Raw genomic sequence first — 16302 nt, forward strand, 5'->3', positions numbered from 1 at the left:
TGAAACGCACCAGGTAAATAAAACCAACATATTACATTGCAGGTAGACCAAGGCAGCACCACAGTATCAGACAATCAACTATCCACAGCTCTACGATTCTCCAGAACAGACAGATTAACAGGAGAGAACCAGCCAAAGTATTCTATATTTTGGAGGCAATGACTGAGAAGGCCCAGGCCTTGATGCCTACCAATTACTATCATTTTTACCTAAGAGAAAACACAGATCAAAATCAGCTAATTGTTATCAGAAATAAACTGGACTCTAGCGAAGCTGACATTCGGTCTTGCATATTTACCACAACAGTTTCCCGATAAGATTCCAAGCAACTAAAAGTTTCCAGATATCAAAGGCAGCTGCCACACTGAAAACATCACAACAGACTAATCCGTTACAACCATACTTATAACTGTGGCTCAATCTGCTTTAGGAATGGTGGCAGTTGGTGAATAAGAATGACTCCTAGCTACTTCTGCAATCTGCTTCTCTAGAAGCAGTGGCAGAACCTCCAGTGTCCTCAAAATTGTAAGCCTGATCCTTCAGGAATGAGTGCAACCTTCTCCAGAACAGGCCCCATATCTCGTCTCAAGTCAGCTGTACCAGAACTCACATTACTTCCCATCATCTTAAGTTTGACTGCGTATGTGCTCAGCCCTTCTGCTGAGTGAGGTCATTTGACAGCTGCTGCATAACTCCTGAGGTCTGAGCCACAGCTTACAGTTGCAGAGTTATTCCTTCTACGTCATAACTTTCCCCATCATGGTTTTGATATATTGCGGGTCAGCATAAGAAATTAAATGAGAACAGGGGGGGAGTTTTGCAGAAGCCGCAAACAACATGCAACAGAAAAAATTTAGAAACTCAGAAATGCATGAAATATATGTATAGCATTGTATAATATCAACATATTGTATCTTTTAATACCATAAATATACACAATTTCTTTTTTTTTAAGTTAAAATAAAATTAAAAATGCCAACATATTTTCTGGTAGGAAAGGAGGGCTGAATTTTTTTAAATGTGATTTCCAGATTGCAGACTGCACAATGCTCCTAGCTCCAGCAATGCAGAAGGGATAACTGTTAATTGGAGTTCATTATAGGTGACTCTGTAAGAGATACATAGGCTGTCTGGTGGCTTGTTCCTTTTGAACAGAGACTGCTAATAGGGGAGCTGAGCTTGGGAGGTCAGTAAAGGAATTTGAGGTGAAGTAGGAGAGAACCCCTGCAATTTGAGCACATACAAGCTCCACATCAGCCAGGTAACACATTATCCTGCTACAGAAATCTGCACAGATTCAGCTAAGCACCCTATTACAACCCTAAAACACCTTTAAACAACCAACCCAGTTATGAGCCAACCCAGCAGGAGAATGAGGGCTAGCCAGTGTTTTACAGTGAGAGGTGCACAAATAATTATCTGCACTATCTATCAGTCTACCTATACAATGTGTGATATCTGCAGCCTTCACATTAAGCAAGCAATTCACCATATGGGCAAAATGCCAGCTGCTGACCCTGCTCTCTATATTCCCAATAGTTGAATCACCCACTGCTCCTCCCAAACCCTGAGGCATTATCCTTGGTTCTAGTATGAGAAAATATTGGTCCATCATCCAAGGAAGTGGTGCCCTCTAAGGACTATGTCCCTTCATTCTCATCAAGGCAAATTACATCATAGTTACTTGAAATGAATTATAAAAAGATTGAGTAAAAAAACAGGCACTCAGTTTTTTTCCCTTTTCCTGTGATCCTGCCTGTTCTTCCACTGACAGAGGGAAAATCTGCCTCAGGAGGCAACCTGAAATAGCATAATACTCAAAGGTTTCCTACCTCCTCCTCTCACTTGTTACTGCAGATATTAAAGTGTAAAGAAACAAGAGAGAAAGAAAAGAATATGTGGGGAAAGACTACAGCGCTGAACTCCATAAGTGATGGAATGATCTAACACAAGAGCTAAGAGCTGTATAATCAATTCCCTCTGAAAAATAGTTCCCTAACTTCCCTTGTATTCCTGTAAGGACAAGAGCTAAAGACACTCACTTTAAAAAGCAAGCTGGAAAGTTGTAGGTGGGGCTTGGCATTTCTTAGAAGGTACTGCCTCCACATGCCAGCTACTGTCACAGCTAAGACAACAGGCATCAAGACAGCATGTAATAAATGCATCAGCTATGCTTCTTCTGAAACATATGCCAATTTAAAATATTTTCATAATATGCTTTTCCAGTAATGTGAAGTCTGTATATTGCTAAAAGAACAACTGTGCCGAACTTGACCACTTCTCCCCATCAATGAGAATGCACAAGAAATATGAATTCTGGGGTGTTTAGAGAAAGCATGTCAGTTCAATATTTACAGAGAAATGTAGGAAGAATATGAATTGTTTAAGAGTAGCTAGGTTAAATAGATGTAAAAGGACACTAGAAGAATAGAAAGGCTTTACGCAGGACAAACTATTCAACTCCCAAACACACACCACCAATAGTTAAGACAAACACTGAACTAAAGGGTAGAACCATCAGCATAATGATTTTCAGTAGCTGAACGGTACAGTGGTACTTACCCTGAAGGGGCCTTCTCTTGTAGGCAGGAGACCTTCTCGGTGGGTGGTTTCCACACCCTCTCAGGGAGGCAGGATCAAACGTCACTTCCTGTTCAGGCTAGGACTCACTCAACTTCCCCAGTAAACTCCTGACTGAACAGTAAAAGTAGCAATTATGAACATATAGAGTAGAACAGGAAGAAAGGACGTAATAACATTCAACTTTAGAGGTGAAACAAGGTTCAACTTCGTCATAGTTGACGTAAGAGAGGGGGTGAAAGGTTTCTTAACCTACAACTGTTGAAGACATTCCGGTCGCTAGCGGTGCATGGGAGGGACGAGAAGGTCTCCTGCCTACAAGAGAAGGCCCCTTCAGGGTAAGTACCAATGTACCGTTCTCTTGTAGGAGGAGACCTTCTCGGTGGGAGCTCCCCAAGCAGTGTCCCCAAAAATGGGTGGGCTACCGCTAAGCGTCCAGTATGTTCTCAAGAACTCTGTGGCCGACAACTGTTTCGGCCACACCCCATGATTGTAGTTTGTAATGTTTGACGAACGATGAAGGGCTGGCCCAGATGGCTCCTCTGCAGATTTGTTCGAGGGTTGCCTTGTTACGAAAGGCTGCGTTGGTTGAGGCGCTTCGTGTGGAGTGGGCAGTGATGCCCCCGGGAACAGGCAGATCGAGGGCCTTATGAGCCTCCACGATGCATGACCTAACGGCCGTACTAATGGCCGCAGAAGACATTCGGTGTCCCAGATTGGGGGACGAGATGTTAATGAAAAGGGATTGAGTCTGTCTGAGGTCTGCCGTTCGAAGAATGAAGGCCTTGAGGACCCTGCGCATGTCTAGTGTGTGCCACGTACGTTCCCGTGGATGCGCCGGTTTAGGGCAGAAGTTAGGTAGGACAATGTCTTGTTGCAGATGAAAGGCGGACGCCGCCTTGGGTCTAAAGGTAGGGTCCGGTGATAGAACCACCCGGTCCTGGTGGAATACACATAGGTTAGGATTAACTGAAAGTGTGCTGAGCTCCGATACTCTACGAGCTGAGGTGATGGCTACCAGAAAGATTGTCTTCATAAGGAGCCATCGCAGGTGGATTGACTGAATCGGCTTGAAGGGGGAGGCGGTAAGGGCCGTCAAGACCGTGTGTAAGCGCCATGATGGGAATCTGTGATTGATTGGTGGTTGTTGTTGTTGGACCCCCTTAAGGAAGCGAGTGACGTCGGGGTGCTGAGACGGTTTCAGGCCGCGAGGTAATTGGCACACCGTGGACAGAGCTGCCACTTATCGTCTGAGGGTGTTGCTTCTGAGACCCCTTCGGTACCCATCCTGAAGGAAGTCTAGGATGGAGGCTACGGATGGATCACTAGGGTCAATCTGGTGTGTTCTGGCCCACGTCACGAAGGATCTCCAGGTTGAGTTATATAGTCTCACTGTGGAGGGACGGCGGGAGTCCAGCATGGTTTTGATAACATCTGCTGAGTACCCCTTGCTGGTTAGAAGTTGCCGCTCACAAGCCAGGCGGTCAGACACAGCCAACCGGGCTCCGGGTGCCGGATATGGCCCTGCAGGAGCAGATCCGGACGTAACGGAAGGTGGAACGGAGGAGAGATCGCCATTTCCATTATTGCCGAAAACCAAGGTCTTCTTGGCCAGAAGGGTGCGACTAGAATGACCTCTGATCTTTCTGTTCTTATTCGTCTTAGTAGTTTTGGTATTACCGGTGTTGGGGGAAACGTGTAGAGGAGGCCTGGAGGCCATGGAGCGATCAGAGCGTCCACTTCTTGAGCCTGGTGATGAAAGAACCAGGAGAAGAAGGTCGGTACCTGCGCATTTTCCGCTGTAGCGAATAGGTCTACTCTTGGGTTGCCGAACCGGATGGTGATCTGGTGGAAGACCGACCTGTTGAGTGCCCATTCGGCAGGGGAGACCGTTTGTCGACTCAACCAATAGGCGCTTAGGTTGAGTTTCCCCTTGATGTGCTCGGCCTGCAGGCTCAGAACGTTTTCCTCTGCCCAGGTGAGGATCTTTTTGGTCTCTTTGTGCAACCTGGAGGACCGAGAGCCGCCCTGGTGATTTAGGTAGGTTTTGGCCGCCATGTTGTCCGTTCTGATGAGGACATGTTTGTTCTTCAGTTTGGCGCTGAAGTGTTGAAGGGCTAGAAGTATGGCAGGTATCTCGAGCAGGTTGATTGGCAGTGAGGATGATGAGGCCGGCCACTTGCCCTGTACGAATTCTTCTCCCAGGGTTGCGCCCCAACCTTGGAGACTCGCGTCCGTGAACATCTGGATCAGGGTCTTGTTCGCATATATTTTGCCCTGTGAAAGGTGGGATCTGATGGTCCACCAACGAAGGTCTGTCTTGAGGGACTGAGGGATGTTTAGGAGTCTGTCCCGTTTCTGAAGAATGTCCCATTGATACGGTCGCAAGTGAAGCTGGAGACTCCTGGAGTGGAATCTGATCCATTGGATCAAGTCGAAGGTGGCTGTCATGACTCCCAGGACCTTGGAGAGGAACAACAGGGAGGCAACCCTGGACCTGATGACCGTGGTTACCATATGAATGATCTTGAGAATCTTCTCCTCTGGGACGAAGAGGGAATTTTGGACTGTATCTATGAGGGCCCCCAGGTGGACCAATTGTTGGGTTGGTAGTAGGTGGCTCTTTTCCAGGTTGATCAGAAACCCGTGATTCTGTAGAACCTGTATGGTGAGATTCAGGTCTCGGAAGGCAGTTTGTGACGACTTGGATCGTATCAGAATGTCGTCGAGGTAGGGATGTATGTGTATGCCCTGTTGACGCAGGAGGGTAATGGGTCCCAGTAGGAGCTTCGAGAAGACTCTCGGGGCTGTGGCCAGTCCGAACGGCAACGCACGGAACTGGAAGTGTTGATCTCCTAGACAGAATCGGAGGAATCTGCGGTGGGAGGGGCGAATGGGGACTTGGAGGTAGGCCTCGGTGAGGTCCAGTGAGGTAAGGAAGTCCCCTGGTCGCAAGTCTTCCGTGATGGATCTCAGAGATTCCATCTTGAACCTTTTCAGATGAATGAATTTGTTCACGGTTCGTAAATTGAGGATGGCTCTCCAGTCCCCGTTTTTCTTGGGGACTGTAAAAAAGTGTGAGTAGTGACCTGAGCATTTCTGCGAGGTTGGGACCGGTTCTATGGCTTTTATGGATAGCAGGTGGGTGACTGCTGAGCGGGTTCTGGTCGCCTTCTCTGGTCTGGAGCTGATTGGAGATTGGAGGAAGTTGGTAGGGGGTAGTCTGAGAAATTCTATGGTGTACCCGAGTGATACCATCTGCTGGGACCAGGCGTCCACGTGGTCTCCTCTCCACTGATCTCCGAAGTTGAGAAGGCGGGCTCCCACTGGAAGGGAGTCGGAGTCAAGATCTGGGGGTGGGCTCTGGTCTGGGGCTCTTGTCGAACTTGTTTTGTGTCCTAAAGTTGCCTCTCCTACAAAAGGAACCCCTGTTTGACCAGGATGAGGTTCGATTGTCCTTGTGTGGACGTTGGAAGAACTTTTGAGGGCGAAAGTTATTTCTGGGCCAGGAGCCCGACCTGCTAGGACGTACATACTTTGGCATGGTTTTCTTATGGTCTTTTGACTCCACAAGGATGTCGTCTAGTTCCTTGCCGAACAGTCTACCCCCCTGAAAGGAATAACCAGCTACGATCGTTTTAGATTGGTTGTCGGCTTGCCAGGTCCTAAGCCAAGCGTTGCGTCTGGCTACTATGTTAGTCGCCATGGATCGGGATGACAGTATCAGTGCGTCTAGGGAGGCGTCAGTAATTAATGAGGCCACAATTCTAACCCTCTCCAGGCCGTCCCGTACCCCACGGGCCTCTGGGGGTAGTAGCTCCATTATGCGAGCTAGCCAGACTAGAATGACTCTTGACACTGTGGAGGCCGGGGCTATGGCTTTCATGGCCAGGGCCAGGGATTCGTGAGAGCGTCTGAGTGCTGCCTCAGACCTTTTGTCTAGGGGGTCCTTGAGGTTCCCCTCCCCGTCTCTGGACACCAGTCCTGCAGATTGAATGGCCACAACGGGGGCGTCTACCAGTGGAACCTTCAGGAGATAATCCACGAATTCTGGCACTGCATATAATTTACGGGCATTGGCTAACAGATGTTTGTTGGAGCCAGGGGTCTCCCACTCTTTCCTAATCTTTTTAATGAAGAATTCCGGGAGTGGGGGGATAGATTTGGATGGTTCGTCCTGAGGGAAGAACGTTTTGCTGCCCTTAGGGACGCCCTTGACGTTGGAAGGGGTGGCTGAGGTGGATGGTTGATCAGTTTCCACATCCTGTAGTTCTAATGCAGCCACCGTTTTGGCGATCGGGAACTGGAGGTCCTCTGGATTAAAACATTTATAAGACTGATCTGGGGAGGTCTCCATGACTTCCTCCGTGTCAGAGAAGCGCTCCAAGGAGGCTGGATCAGGGCCTCTGCCCTGGTGGTCCTCTCCACTCTCTGGGGGGGGGGAGCGCGCGCACCGGGGATCTAGGATAGCCCCTAGCTTGCCCTTGGCTCATGGCGGAAAGAGCGGGTGCGTTGGAAGGAGGTGGAGTGCCAGTAGCCCTGGATCCCCTGCCTCTTAAGTAGGCCTCTATATGGTCCTCAATGGTCCTCTGAAAGGCGGATGGGAATTCGCCGGGAGGCCAAGCCTGTCCATCCCTGGGGGGGGGCCGCGTGGGATAGCTGCCTTTCCCCATCGGAAGATCCCCCGCCCCCGCCGGTTTGCTCTTGCCTGTATTGAGAGAGTGCGGATGAGCCGGCGCCAACGCTGCCATCGCGATGGGGCCGATTGGAAGGTTCCACAGTCTGGAGGGTCTCAGAGGCTCGGGAAGAGGAGCTGGAAGGTGCCGGGCCCGGTGCCGTCTTGTCCTGCTTGGCCAGAGGTTCGCTACGGCTGCTGTTGGTTTTGGCGCGCTTTTTTCTGTTCCGGGCCGCGGCTCACCGCCTCAGCCACCGCCTCAGAGAGGGTCAGGCTGGCTGCGACAGAAGCGGCGCTGCGCGAAGTGCGTGCGTTGTCGCTGGGGGGGTTCCTCTTTGAGGAGGCTCGGGTGCCTTCGGCTACCCCCCCCCTTGGAAGGACTCCCTGGGGGGAGAGAACTCTCTGTCCGCCATGATGGCAGGAAGGAGTGGGCAAAAAGGCAGGAAAGGAGGAACGAGGGAATTAAAAGAAATCCCCAAGCCTCCTTGGAGAATGAGATAGAAGAGAGGTTAGAAGGAAGTTTTAGTCTTAGAGAGAAAGAAGACAGAGGAAAGGGAAGGATTTTTTGAAAAAGGCTAAGGAGTCCAAAGGATCCGTGCGCTCCCTGTCAGGCAGAAAATAGAACTGGGGAAGTTGAGTGAGTCCTAGCCTGAACAGGAAGTGACGTTTGATCCTGCCTCCCTGAGAGGGTGTGGTAATCACCCACCGTGAAGGTCTCCTCCTACAAGAGAAAGATTCGTTTAACTCCCTTACCACAGCAACATAAATATCCTTATAACTGTATCAAGTGTTGGAAATCTCACCAATTTGGGGGGAGGGGTCATTTCAACAGCAATGACTTAGCTCATTGCTCTCAGTATTTCCTACCACCCCACCACAGATGCATAAAAAGCAGCTACAATTGACTACTTTTCTAAAAACCCATTGATCCATTAATTTCATAGACATGGAGTTAATTACCATGGGCCACCCTCAGGTTGAACTAAGACTATAACATACAATGCAGATGAAAGAATGGTGAATTATTATAGAAGCTTCTCCTTGCACTGGATCCTCACTAGCTGCATGCCTAACAAGATTTTCTACAATAGTAACAGCACTCCACCTTGAGTAACTGTCAAAGGATTTTCTTCAAATTCAAATTAAGGGATGCAGGGAAGCAGTGTAGAAGAAATACAAAGGCTCGGGCTAGAAAATTAGATTTTAAAGAACCTGGAACAGTTTATTCTAGGGAAAAGGCACACATGAAAAGGCAGCAAGACAGACTAGGAGTCTTCAAGGATAGCTTTAGAATGAAAATCTGTAGGCAGCATGGAGGGTTGGTTACAACAACACAGCAAGATAATGAGAATGAATTTATTTTTGTCCTCAAAGCAGAAGTCAGCTATCTAAGATTTACTGGAAGAAAAGACAATGCTTGCCAAGAGCCTAACTCCAAAGCTTAAAGTCACATTCAATTTAGAAATGTGCACGTATCACTTCAGGATATAAGAGCTCAACTTTCTCAGTGTCGTACCAGTGATAAATTTAAAGCACACACTGCAAGCCTGGATAAAGCAGCAGAGATCAATTCGGATGTAAATGACAAAAGTATGCACTAACTAAATAATCCACTCTGAAGTAAAGAAGGAAAATGGAACTCACCAGTTCAGAAGAATTTAAAGTCAAGAAAACAGGAATAAAGAAGAAATAGTAGAACAACTTATCTGACAGACAGCTGCTCTGTCAAGCCAAGGAGAAACTTGGAGTTTGTCTTGATGCAAATGACAACACTTTGAAGACGCACAGAAGATTTAGCTATCAAGTCTAAACATTAACAATAAACCTTACACAAAGTCATGCATAACAATACCATCATGACAGAAATATATCTCTTATACTGAAAACACAAAGTCAAGACAAAGAAAAAAAACAGTGCATCAGGAAGGAAAAGAAGTTCCTCTAAATACTACCACAATAACTTTACAGTTGCAAGTATTCTCTATATTACTCTAAACTGAAATTATGCCTAGAAGGTATCCAAGTTAGGTACCTAACTTTTATATTTACCAAATAAAATATACCAAATAGGTAATTAAGTAAACCACATTACATGGGCTACAAAAATGGAATCCTGGAAGTTATGTATTAATGTAATTCAACCTTACCTATAAATGAATGAATGATAAACAGACTTAAATTACACCTAAATGGGGAAAAATTGAAAGGAACTGTCAGCATGAAAGAACAATTAAATGAACCCCAAAAATGCAGACAGCAATAACTAGTGTTTGAAAAGCTATAAGAAACTATCATATACTACCACAGTACAGAATAACCACAATCACAGCTGGAAGTATAATACTCTTCTTCCCACCCTAAGACTTTTACAGCAACTACAGCTGTTTCTCACCAAATTCAGTTGCCACTACTATACCACCACAAACATTCTGTGACAGTAATGAAAACAGTTAATAAGAAACAGAATCCCATCAGGAGGTATGGTATAGTACAGACTGTGCTGATATTATACAAGTCTAAGCACATGTGGCTTAATAATATTAAGTCCAACATTTAACTTCATTTTTTAAAGTATTCCCTGCTTTTACATTTAAACTGAACACAGAACAAGGCTTAGTGTGTGTGCCTGTGTGTGCATGCATGCGCGCCCTGACCTAACATCTACTGCACGTTATCAAAAAGGTGTTTAAGAACCTACCTCTAGAACAAATCCTAACCTTAAAAGAAATTTTAGATAACACTATGCAGTGGTGGGAGAGGGAAACAATAACAGAGTGCTAGCTGTCCATGTTAGGTTCATGTGACACATGAGTTATATTCATGTAGGAAAAAACGTGTACTTTACCAAAGCATGCTAGGAACTGTTTCAGTAGAATTACATGACTGGAGGTTATTCCCCCCCCCCTTATATAGGAAAAATGTCATGTGTGAAACAGTCCTTGGAATTCAAAAAAGTCAGACACACAGCATAGCAAACAGAACATTCAGTATTAATTGCAGATAAAATATAACAGCAAAGTTAGTTACACACACTTTTTCTACAACAACTTCTAAGCTCCTAAAATATGCACAGGCAGCCCTTCAGAAGACAGTACATGCTTTATTAAACTTACACATATGAATTTAGTTAGTCACAGTTGTGCCTTAATGGAGGTCAGGTATTAAAGTGAGCAATATCAAATCAACTAAAACAAAATAAAATCTTGAACAAAAAATAAAACTGATAAGCTACATGTAACACAATAGGTATTGTAATAAGCCTTAGCCTGCATGCTTTATTAAAACCAACCTTGGGCTCACTTTCTGCATCTTCCTCCTCCTCTCCTTCTTCTTCACCTTCTAACTCCTATAGTTAAAGACAAGAAGCAGGAATATATTTTGAGAGTTTCAACTCATGAAACATTTAGTACTGTATTCAGTGATATTTGAGTGATGTCTGAAATTATTTGGTATTGGAGGTTAATTCAACTGCAGGATTCTTTAAAATTCACTAGGAGATTTTCTCTTGGTGCAAAGGACTGACAATCAGTTAAAAGTTCATATGAATTGATATTAAACCAGAATTTAGAATTTAGCCCCCATTCCTTCTACTTCTGAACTCGTCTTTCCATGACATCTAGCATGTTTCCCTTCTCTGCTAATACGGTTGTTCTGAAACACAAGAAGAGTACGGAGAAATCACAAGCTTTTACGGTTTTCTTGTTGCATAAAGGGCTATATTAACCACCCAACTACTTTTAGGCTAATTTGGTTTTGGAAAAAATTCAAAATGATTCTTTGCTGTGAAGGAACATTATATACTCACCATATAAAAACAATGCTACTTGCTCAGAATCTTTTCCAAACAACAATAGTCTCTGATTGCATTTACAGACTTCAAGAGAAATCATTTGTAATTTTGGAGCTTGTGGCACAGCAGAGGTCTTCAGTCACTGCTTATCTACTGTGGTTAAATAGTTTACAGTGAACTAGTTGAGACTGAATCCAGGCAAGATGAAGGTTAACACTGGTTGGGAAAGCTAAAGTCTTGGGTGAAGACTGAACAGATGCTCATAAATGTGCATTCTCTGTCATGGCCCACTTCTTGTGGATTGGCATATGCATAAGGCAGCCAGAAAGGTTCTCAAACTTCTGTTATTTTGAGAACTGTGTTAAACAGGATTGCTCAAAAGGACACTTTGAAAAAGGAATATGGCTATAATATAATGGAAAGGATCTGAAAGGAACTTTTATAAAGGGAACAGAATTATATCTCATGTCACCATTACATTTAATCAATCATCCTTGAAAAAACAACACTTGGTTAAGTATTAGTTAAGTATTTTACATACCTCTTCTTCTCCTTCCTCTCCTTCTTCAAACTAAGAGAAAAAGAATTTGTTTAGGTCCTATTACACATACAAAATATCAGCATTTAAGTGATGCATATGTGCACTCTATGTTGTTGTTTATTGCACTCTTTCCCCTTTTAGGGTCTTAACTGCTCAGGAAAACTTCTTGTACACAAAGTTACAAGGCAAAGTTATATAAACTAAATTTTATAATCAGTTCACTGTCAAAGCACTGAAATACAGAGTTGGACCAGTGCTATATTCCTACCAGAAGATCACTTCTACCAACATGGGAAATGATAATTTTTGCTAATACCCTCCTCCTGCTGCAGACCCTACAGGATCTCCTGAACCCCAGGAGAACTAGCATTTTGTAGGGTACTGCAGCTGTGTTTTGCTGATGTTGGACTAGATTGTTTACAAAGTTCCTATACTCCATCAATAGCATTTTATGAATTAACAGAAGCTTAGGTTCTTCATGGGTTACTTACAACCCAATCCAGAATGGGTGGGTGGGCATGATGCTCTCCTAAGAACTTCCCTGTGGCATGGGAAGCCCCGACCCCCAAACTCCAGAAACTGGCAGTGAAAATCCCCCAAAGGGGATAACAGAGATAAGCCATGAAAAACATGGTGTATCTCTGAGGCCAGCTCTGCAGGGGTGGGGGGTGGGGGCAGTGCAGATTTCTGCACCGGTGGGTCTAGGCACAGGCAGCGGCTTCTGGGTTGGGCTCCGTAGAGCTGCGCAGTACCCACCTGCCAGGATAGGCCTCCCCTCAGCCAGTGTATTTGCCTCTTGTACCAGCAGGGCGGGCACCCATTCTGGTGCACAGCTGTACCACTTCCAAGGGTAGGTTGGGCTGCCCATTTAATTAGGTTCAAGAAAGAGGGAAAATATATGCTCTTGCTTGGCTTCACCAAGACATAATGAATATATAAAATCCTACAAATTTGCAAAACAGATTAACCATTGGTCATTCATTCTCTTATGGCTTTTATCAAATAAACAATTAATGAATGACCAATGGTTAACTTGAACTGTTTCATTTGTTTAACAAAAAAAATCAAATAAGGCATAAGATGTAAATCAGAATTGCTCATACAGAACCTTTCTGTGGATTTCCCACAATTTTACAGGGCTTCAAATTACACTGCTGTTCAAAACCACTGTATTCATGTAATTTACTCCCACTTTATTTGTTCTTAGGGACTCAATAAGAGGGCAAGTATGTAAAGCAGGGGAAAGCCTCATAGGCTAAGATTACCTTAAATCTAGCATAGCAATATGATGGGGGATTGAACTGTGAAATCTGTAGTTCAGCCTTTGCTTGGTTCATTGGTCTTTCTCCTTTCAGCCTTTGCTTGGTTCATTGGCCTGCACTATTTTTTTACCTTCCTCTCCGATATAGTAACTGGATAACAGGCCTTACAGGGTTCCTGTATGGCTCAGCGAGACTCTCAATTGTTAAATCTGAAGTATTTCAACTGAATTTTCATAGCATAAATTCTAATTCCTACCCTCCAAAGTACAAAGCAAGGCCCAAATAAAAAGGGAGAATCAATTATCCAGTCAGACCCCAACATTTTTGATTAAAAACTATGCTACTATTAAAAATGTATCAAGTTCTCATTTATATTAACAGAAATCTACCACTACTAGACATAAGACAGGTCTGAGGCATCCACTGGTTAGCTAAGGATGTTTTAAGTATACATACGTTATCATCATCTTCTATAGCTTCCCCAGTGAAATAGAGTACAGCTCGAGGAACTATTCTTTCACGGAAGAAGTGCCCAACTTCAAAGTCTATAGCTAAAGTACACTCTGAATCTTCATCCTGCAGATTTAAAAGCAAAAATCATAGAAAATTACCTCAAAGGAATTTTAGAACAAACGTTTTGAAGCCTATATTTATAAGGTCATGAATTTATATTTATATACTGCTAGAAAACACTTTGTTTTTCCTTATCTGTAAATGAGAATTTTGCAATGGACCATCAATATAAACTTGATGTTAAGAATCCATCTTTTTTAGAAACTAAATTGTGACCATTAGAAAACACAAGCTGAAATGGAACTTGGAAACAAAGCACAAAAAGAAAAAATTGAGCTAATACTGACACTGGACAATACAGGTTTACTAACCCTTCAGTTAAAAAAAAAACCTATGCCTTAAAAATGTGTTTATATTTCAAAGCAATCTGATCCCTAATTCCAAACTTTCCATTCCTACTTTCCCCAGCTAGTACAGTTACCTCAACAAAAGAGATGAGACATTATGTTTTCATGTGTGTTAACAAAGCAAAGTTACATAAATGACAATTTATATTCAGCTCACGTACGTCCTGACCAAACACAGTCAAATTTTGTACCTCTGCTTCATCTATTAAAGATTAAGACTTCTTTTACTGCCATGTCCTCTATTTCTTCTATCTGCATCATTATGTTTGGACACAATGTGGCACTCACCTTTGCAAAATGAGGCACTAACCAAAAATTTTTTAATGAAAAATTGTCCCTATGGGGAACTGTCTATGCCACCATGCAGTACTGTCTCAGAGGCTAAAGGGCACAAATAATGTAAGCATAAACATCTAAGGTATTTACATGCTCAAGACAAAAAAAATCCCTAAGGGGATAATATGCCCCAAACTAAATAGTCAAATTAATACTTTTTAATGACATATCCCCTAAACTGCTACCTGAGGCAGTCTATCTTAACCTGCTAAACAGTAAAAGGTGGAACTGGATATAAAAAGTTAAAAACAAAACACTTACCAGTGATTCTCCATCTCCTGAAACTGAGAAGGGGGTGGGGGGTGGGGAAGAGAGAGAGAGAGAGAGATTAAACAGCCAGTCCCAATTCTCCTGCATATTCTAGTGTGAAAATTTTCCATGAAGAGTTTGAGACAAGAAACATTATTTGCCTTCTGTGGCTATTACTGCTTAGGGAGAGCTAGAGCAAATCTATTTTCAAAGAATATATCAATTCATTCCCTTTATTTTCACCTGGGACCAAAAGCAAATGGCCCATCTTAAAGCCAAACCTAAAAGCAGGGGAAACTGAACTTGGATAAATAAAGCCCCCAAAAGAAAATATGTTTGTCACCAAAAAGGAGCGCTGTTCACTTTTATGCCTACATTTACCTTGCAACATGGGAATGAAGAAAATGTTGTAGAAAAAGTTGACAGAGAGAATTTTTTCTCTCTTTCTCACAATACTAGAACCAGGGGGCATACATTGAAAATGCTGGGGGGAAGAATTAGGACCAATAAAAGGAAACATTTCTTCAAGCAACGCGTGATTGGTGTTTGGAATATGCTGCCACAGGTGGTGGTCATGGCCACTAACCTGGATATCTTTAAAAGGGGCTTGGACAGATTTATGGATTTATGGATTATCTATGGCTACCAATGTTGATCCTCCTTGATCTGAGATTGCAAATGCCTAAGCAGACCAGGTGCTCATGAACAGCAGCAGCAGAAGGCCATTGCTTTCACATCCTTCATGTGAGCTCCCAAAGGCATTTGGTGGGTCACTGCAAGTAGCAGAGTGCTGGACTCTGGACTCTGGTCTGATCCAGCAGGCTCTTTCTTATGTTCTTAAGTTCATTTTGTTTTTATTTCATTTAATGCTGCTGCAAAGACGTATCAAAATTAAAATGTGATGACTATCATTCTAAAGGTCAGTTAATTTCATCAAAGAAATTAACTCTGTCTAATAGGTAGGCGAGGGAAGATATTAAACTGATTTTAACAGTATGAATGTAAACTTGCAGTGGTCTACTAGGTAGAAGTACTCTAACTTCAGATCAAGTCTTACAAAAGAATAGTGCACATTTGTGATCAGAGTGCCAAATTTGGATCTGAGAGACCTAGATTCAAAGACCCATTCTGCCATGGAAACTTGCTGGGTGATCCTGAGCCAGTCACTCTCAGTGTAACCTATCTCACAGAGGAGTCCAGCTCCTTTGAGGAAACGTGGGATAAAAAAAGAACTACAGAAATAAATGAAATGTTACATGTATACCAAATGAGTAACAATGACATTTAAACAAGCTTACCTTTTATTGGACTGAAGAAGTTGAAGAATGAATCATTGGGGACTTGTTTTGTAATTGTTCTGACAGTGCCTCGCCCCTTATGTTTTTGTTTTTTCTTTATTGTTTTAACAGTAACATTTTTCCCCTTTTTCCAGTCAATAGTACATCTGAAGATAAAGAAGAATAAGGTCTATATGATATTAAGAGGAAAAAGCCAAACACACTTTTGGGTCCTTTTCAGACAAAAGATCCTCTCCCAAGACAATAGTAGAGCTTTTTGTCCCCACTGAGGTAGTACAAACTATTGCAGATCACATATGAAAAAAGAGAGGTCAACCTTGCTGGGGGGAAGGGGCTTAAAATTTTGGGTACCAGGGATGTTCTGGAATAGTAGGATTAAAAATAAAGCAAGATGCTATTAAAAAAAAACTATACAGCTTCACATTTCATGAATTTCTGTAGGTTAATAGGGTCAATTGTCACCCTACAGTTCATGATCTGCTCTCAACATGGGCTAAAGTACTCAATTAAGATTGATGCCCCAGAATTCAAGAACACAACAAATATAATTGAAGTGATTTATTAAAAGCATATACAGTAATACACAACAAAAGAGCAAAGAACAGGGAGGATAAAATAACAAAGATAAATATATAAACTATCTTGCAAACA

The 16302-nt window shown here is 43.2% G+C and overlaps 1 protein-coding gene across 2 annotated transcripts in view; it reads right to left on the reverse strand.

Annotated features, from left to right (window-relative positions):
• The window catches only part of NAP1L4 (nucleosome assembly protein 1 like 4), a 53759-nt gene that overhangs the window by 8036 nt on the left and 29421 nt on the right, over window positions 1-16302 (reverse strand). Inside the window, exons 10-15 of one of the 2 annotated variants that reach the window (XM_048484172.1) lie at window positions 15652-15797; window positions 14366-14388; window positions 13305-13424; window positions 11587-11616; window positions 10545-10601; window positions 9403-9440 (exon numbers count right to left, since the gene is read on the reverse strand). In XM_048484172.1, the coding sequence (XP_048340129.1) occupies window positions 9435-9440; window positions 10545-10601; window positions 11587-11616; window positions 13305-13424; window positions 14366-14388; window positions 15652-15797 (382 nt within the window). In that variant the 3' untranslated portion in view covers window positions 9403-9434. The remainder of the gene's footprint in view (window positions 1-9402; window positions 9441-10544; window positions 10602-11586; window positions 11617-13304; window positions 13425-14365; window positions 14389-15651; window positions 15798-16302) is intronic. The other variant, XM_048484171.1, reaches the window with a different exon arrangement.

This window comes from Sphaerodactylus townsendi, linkage group LG02 (assembly GCF_021028975.2).
Source record: "Sphaerodactylus townsendi isolate TG3544 linkage group LG02, MPM_Stown_v2.3, whole genome shotgun sequence".
NCBI lineage: Eukaryota > Metazoa > Chordata > Lepidosauria > Squamata > Sphaerodactylidae > Sphaerodactylus > Sphaerodactylus townsendi.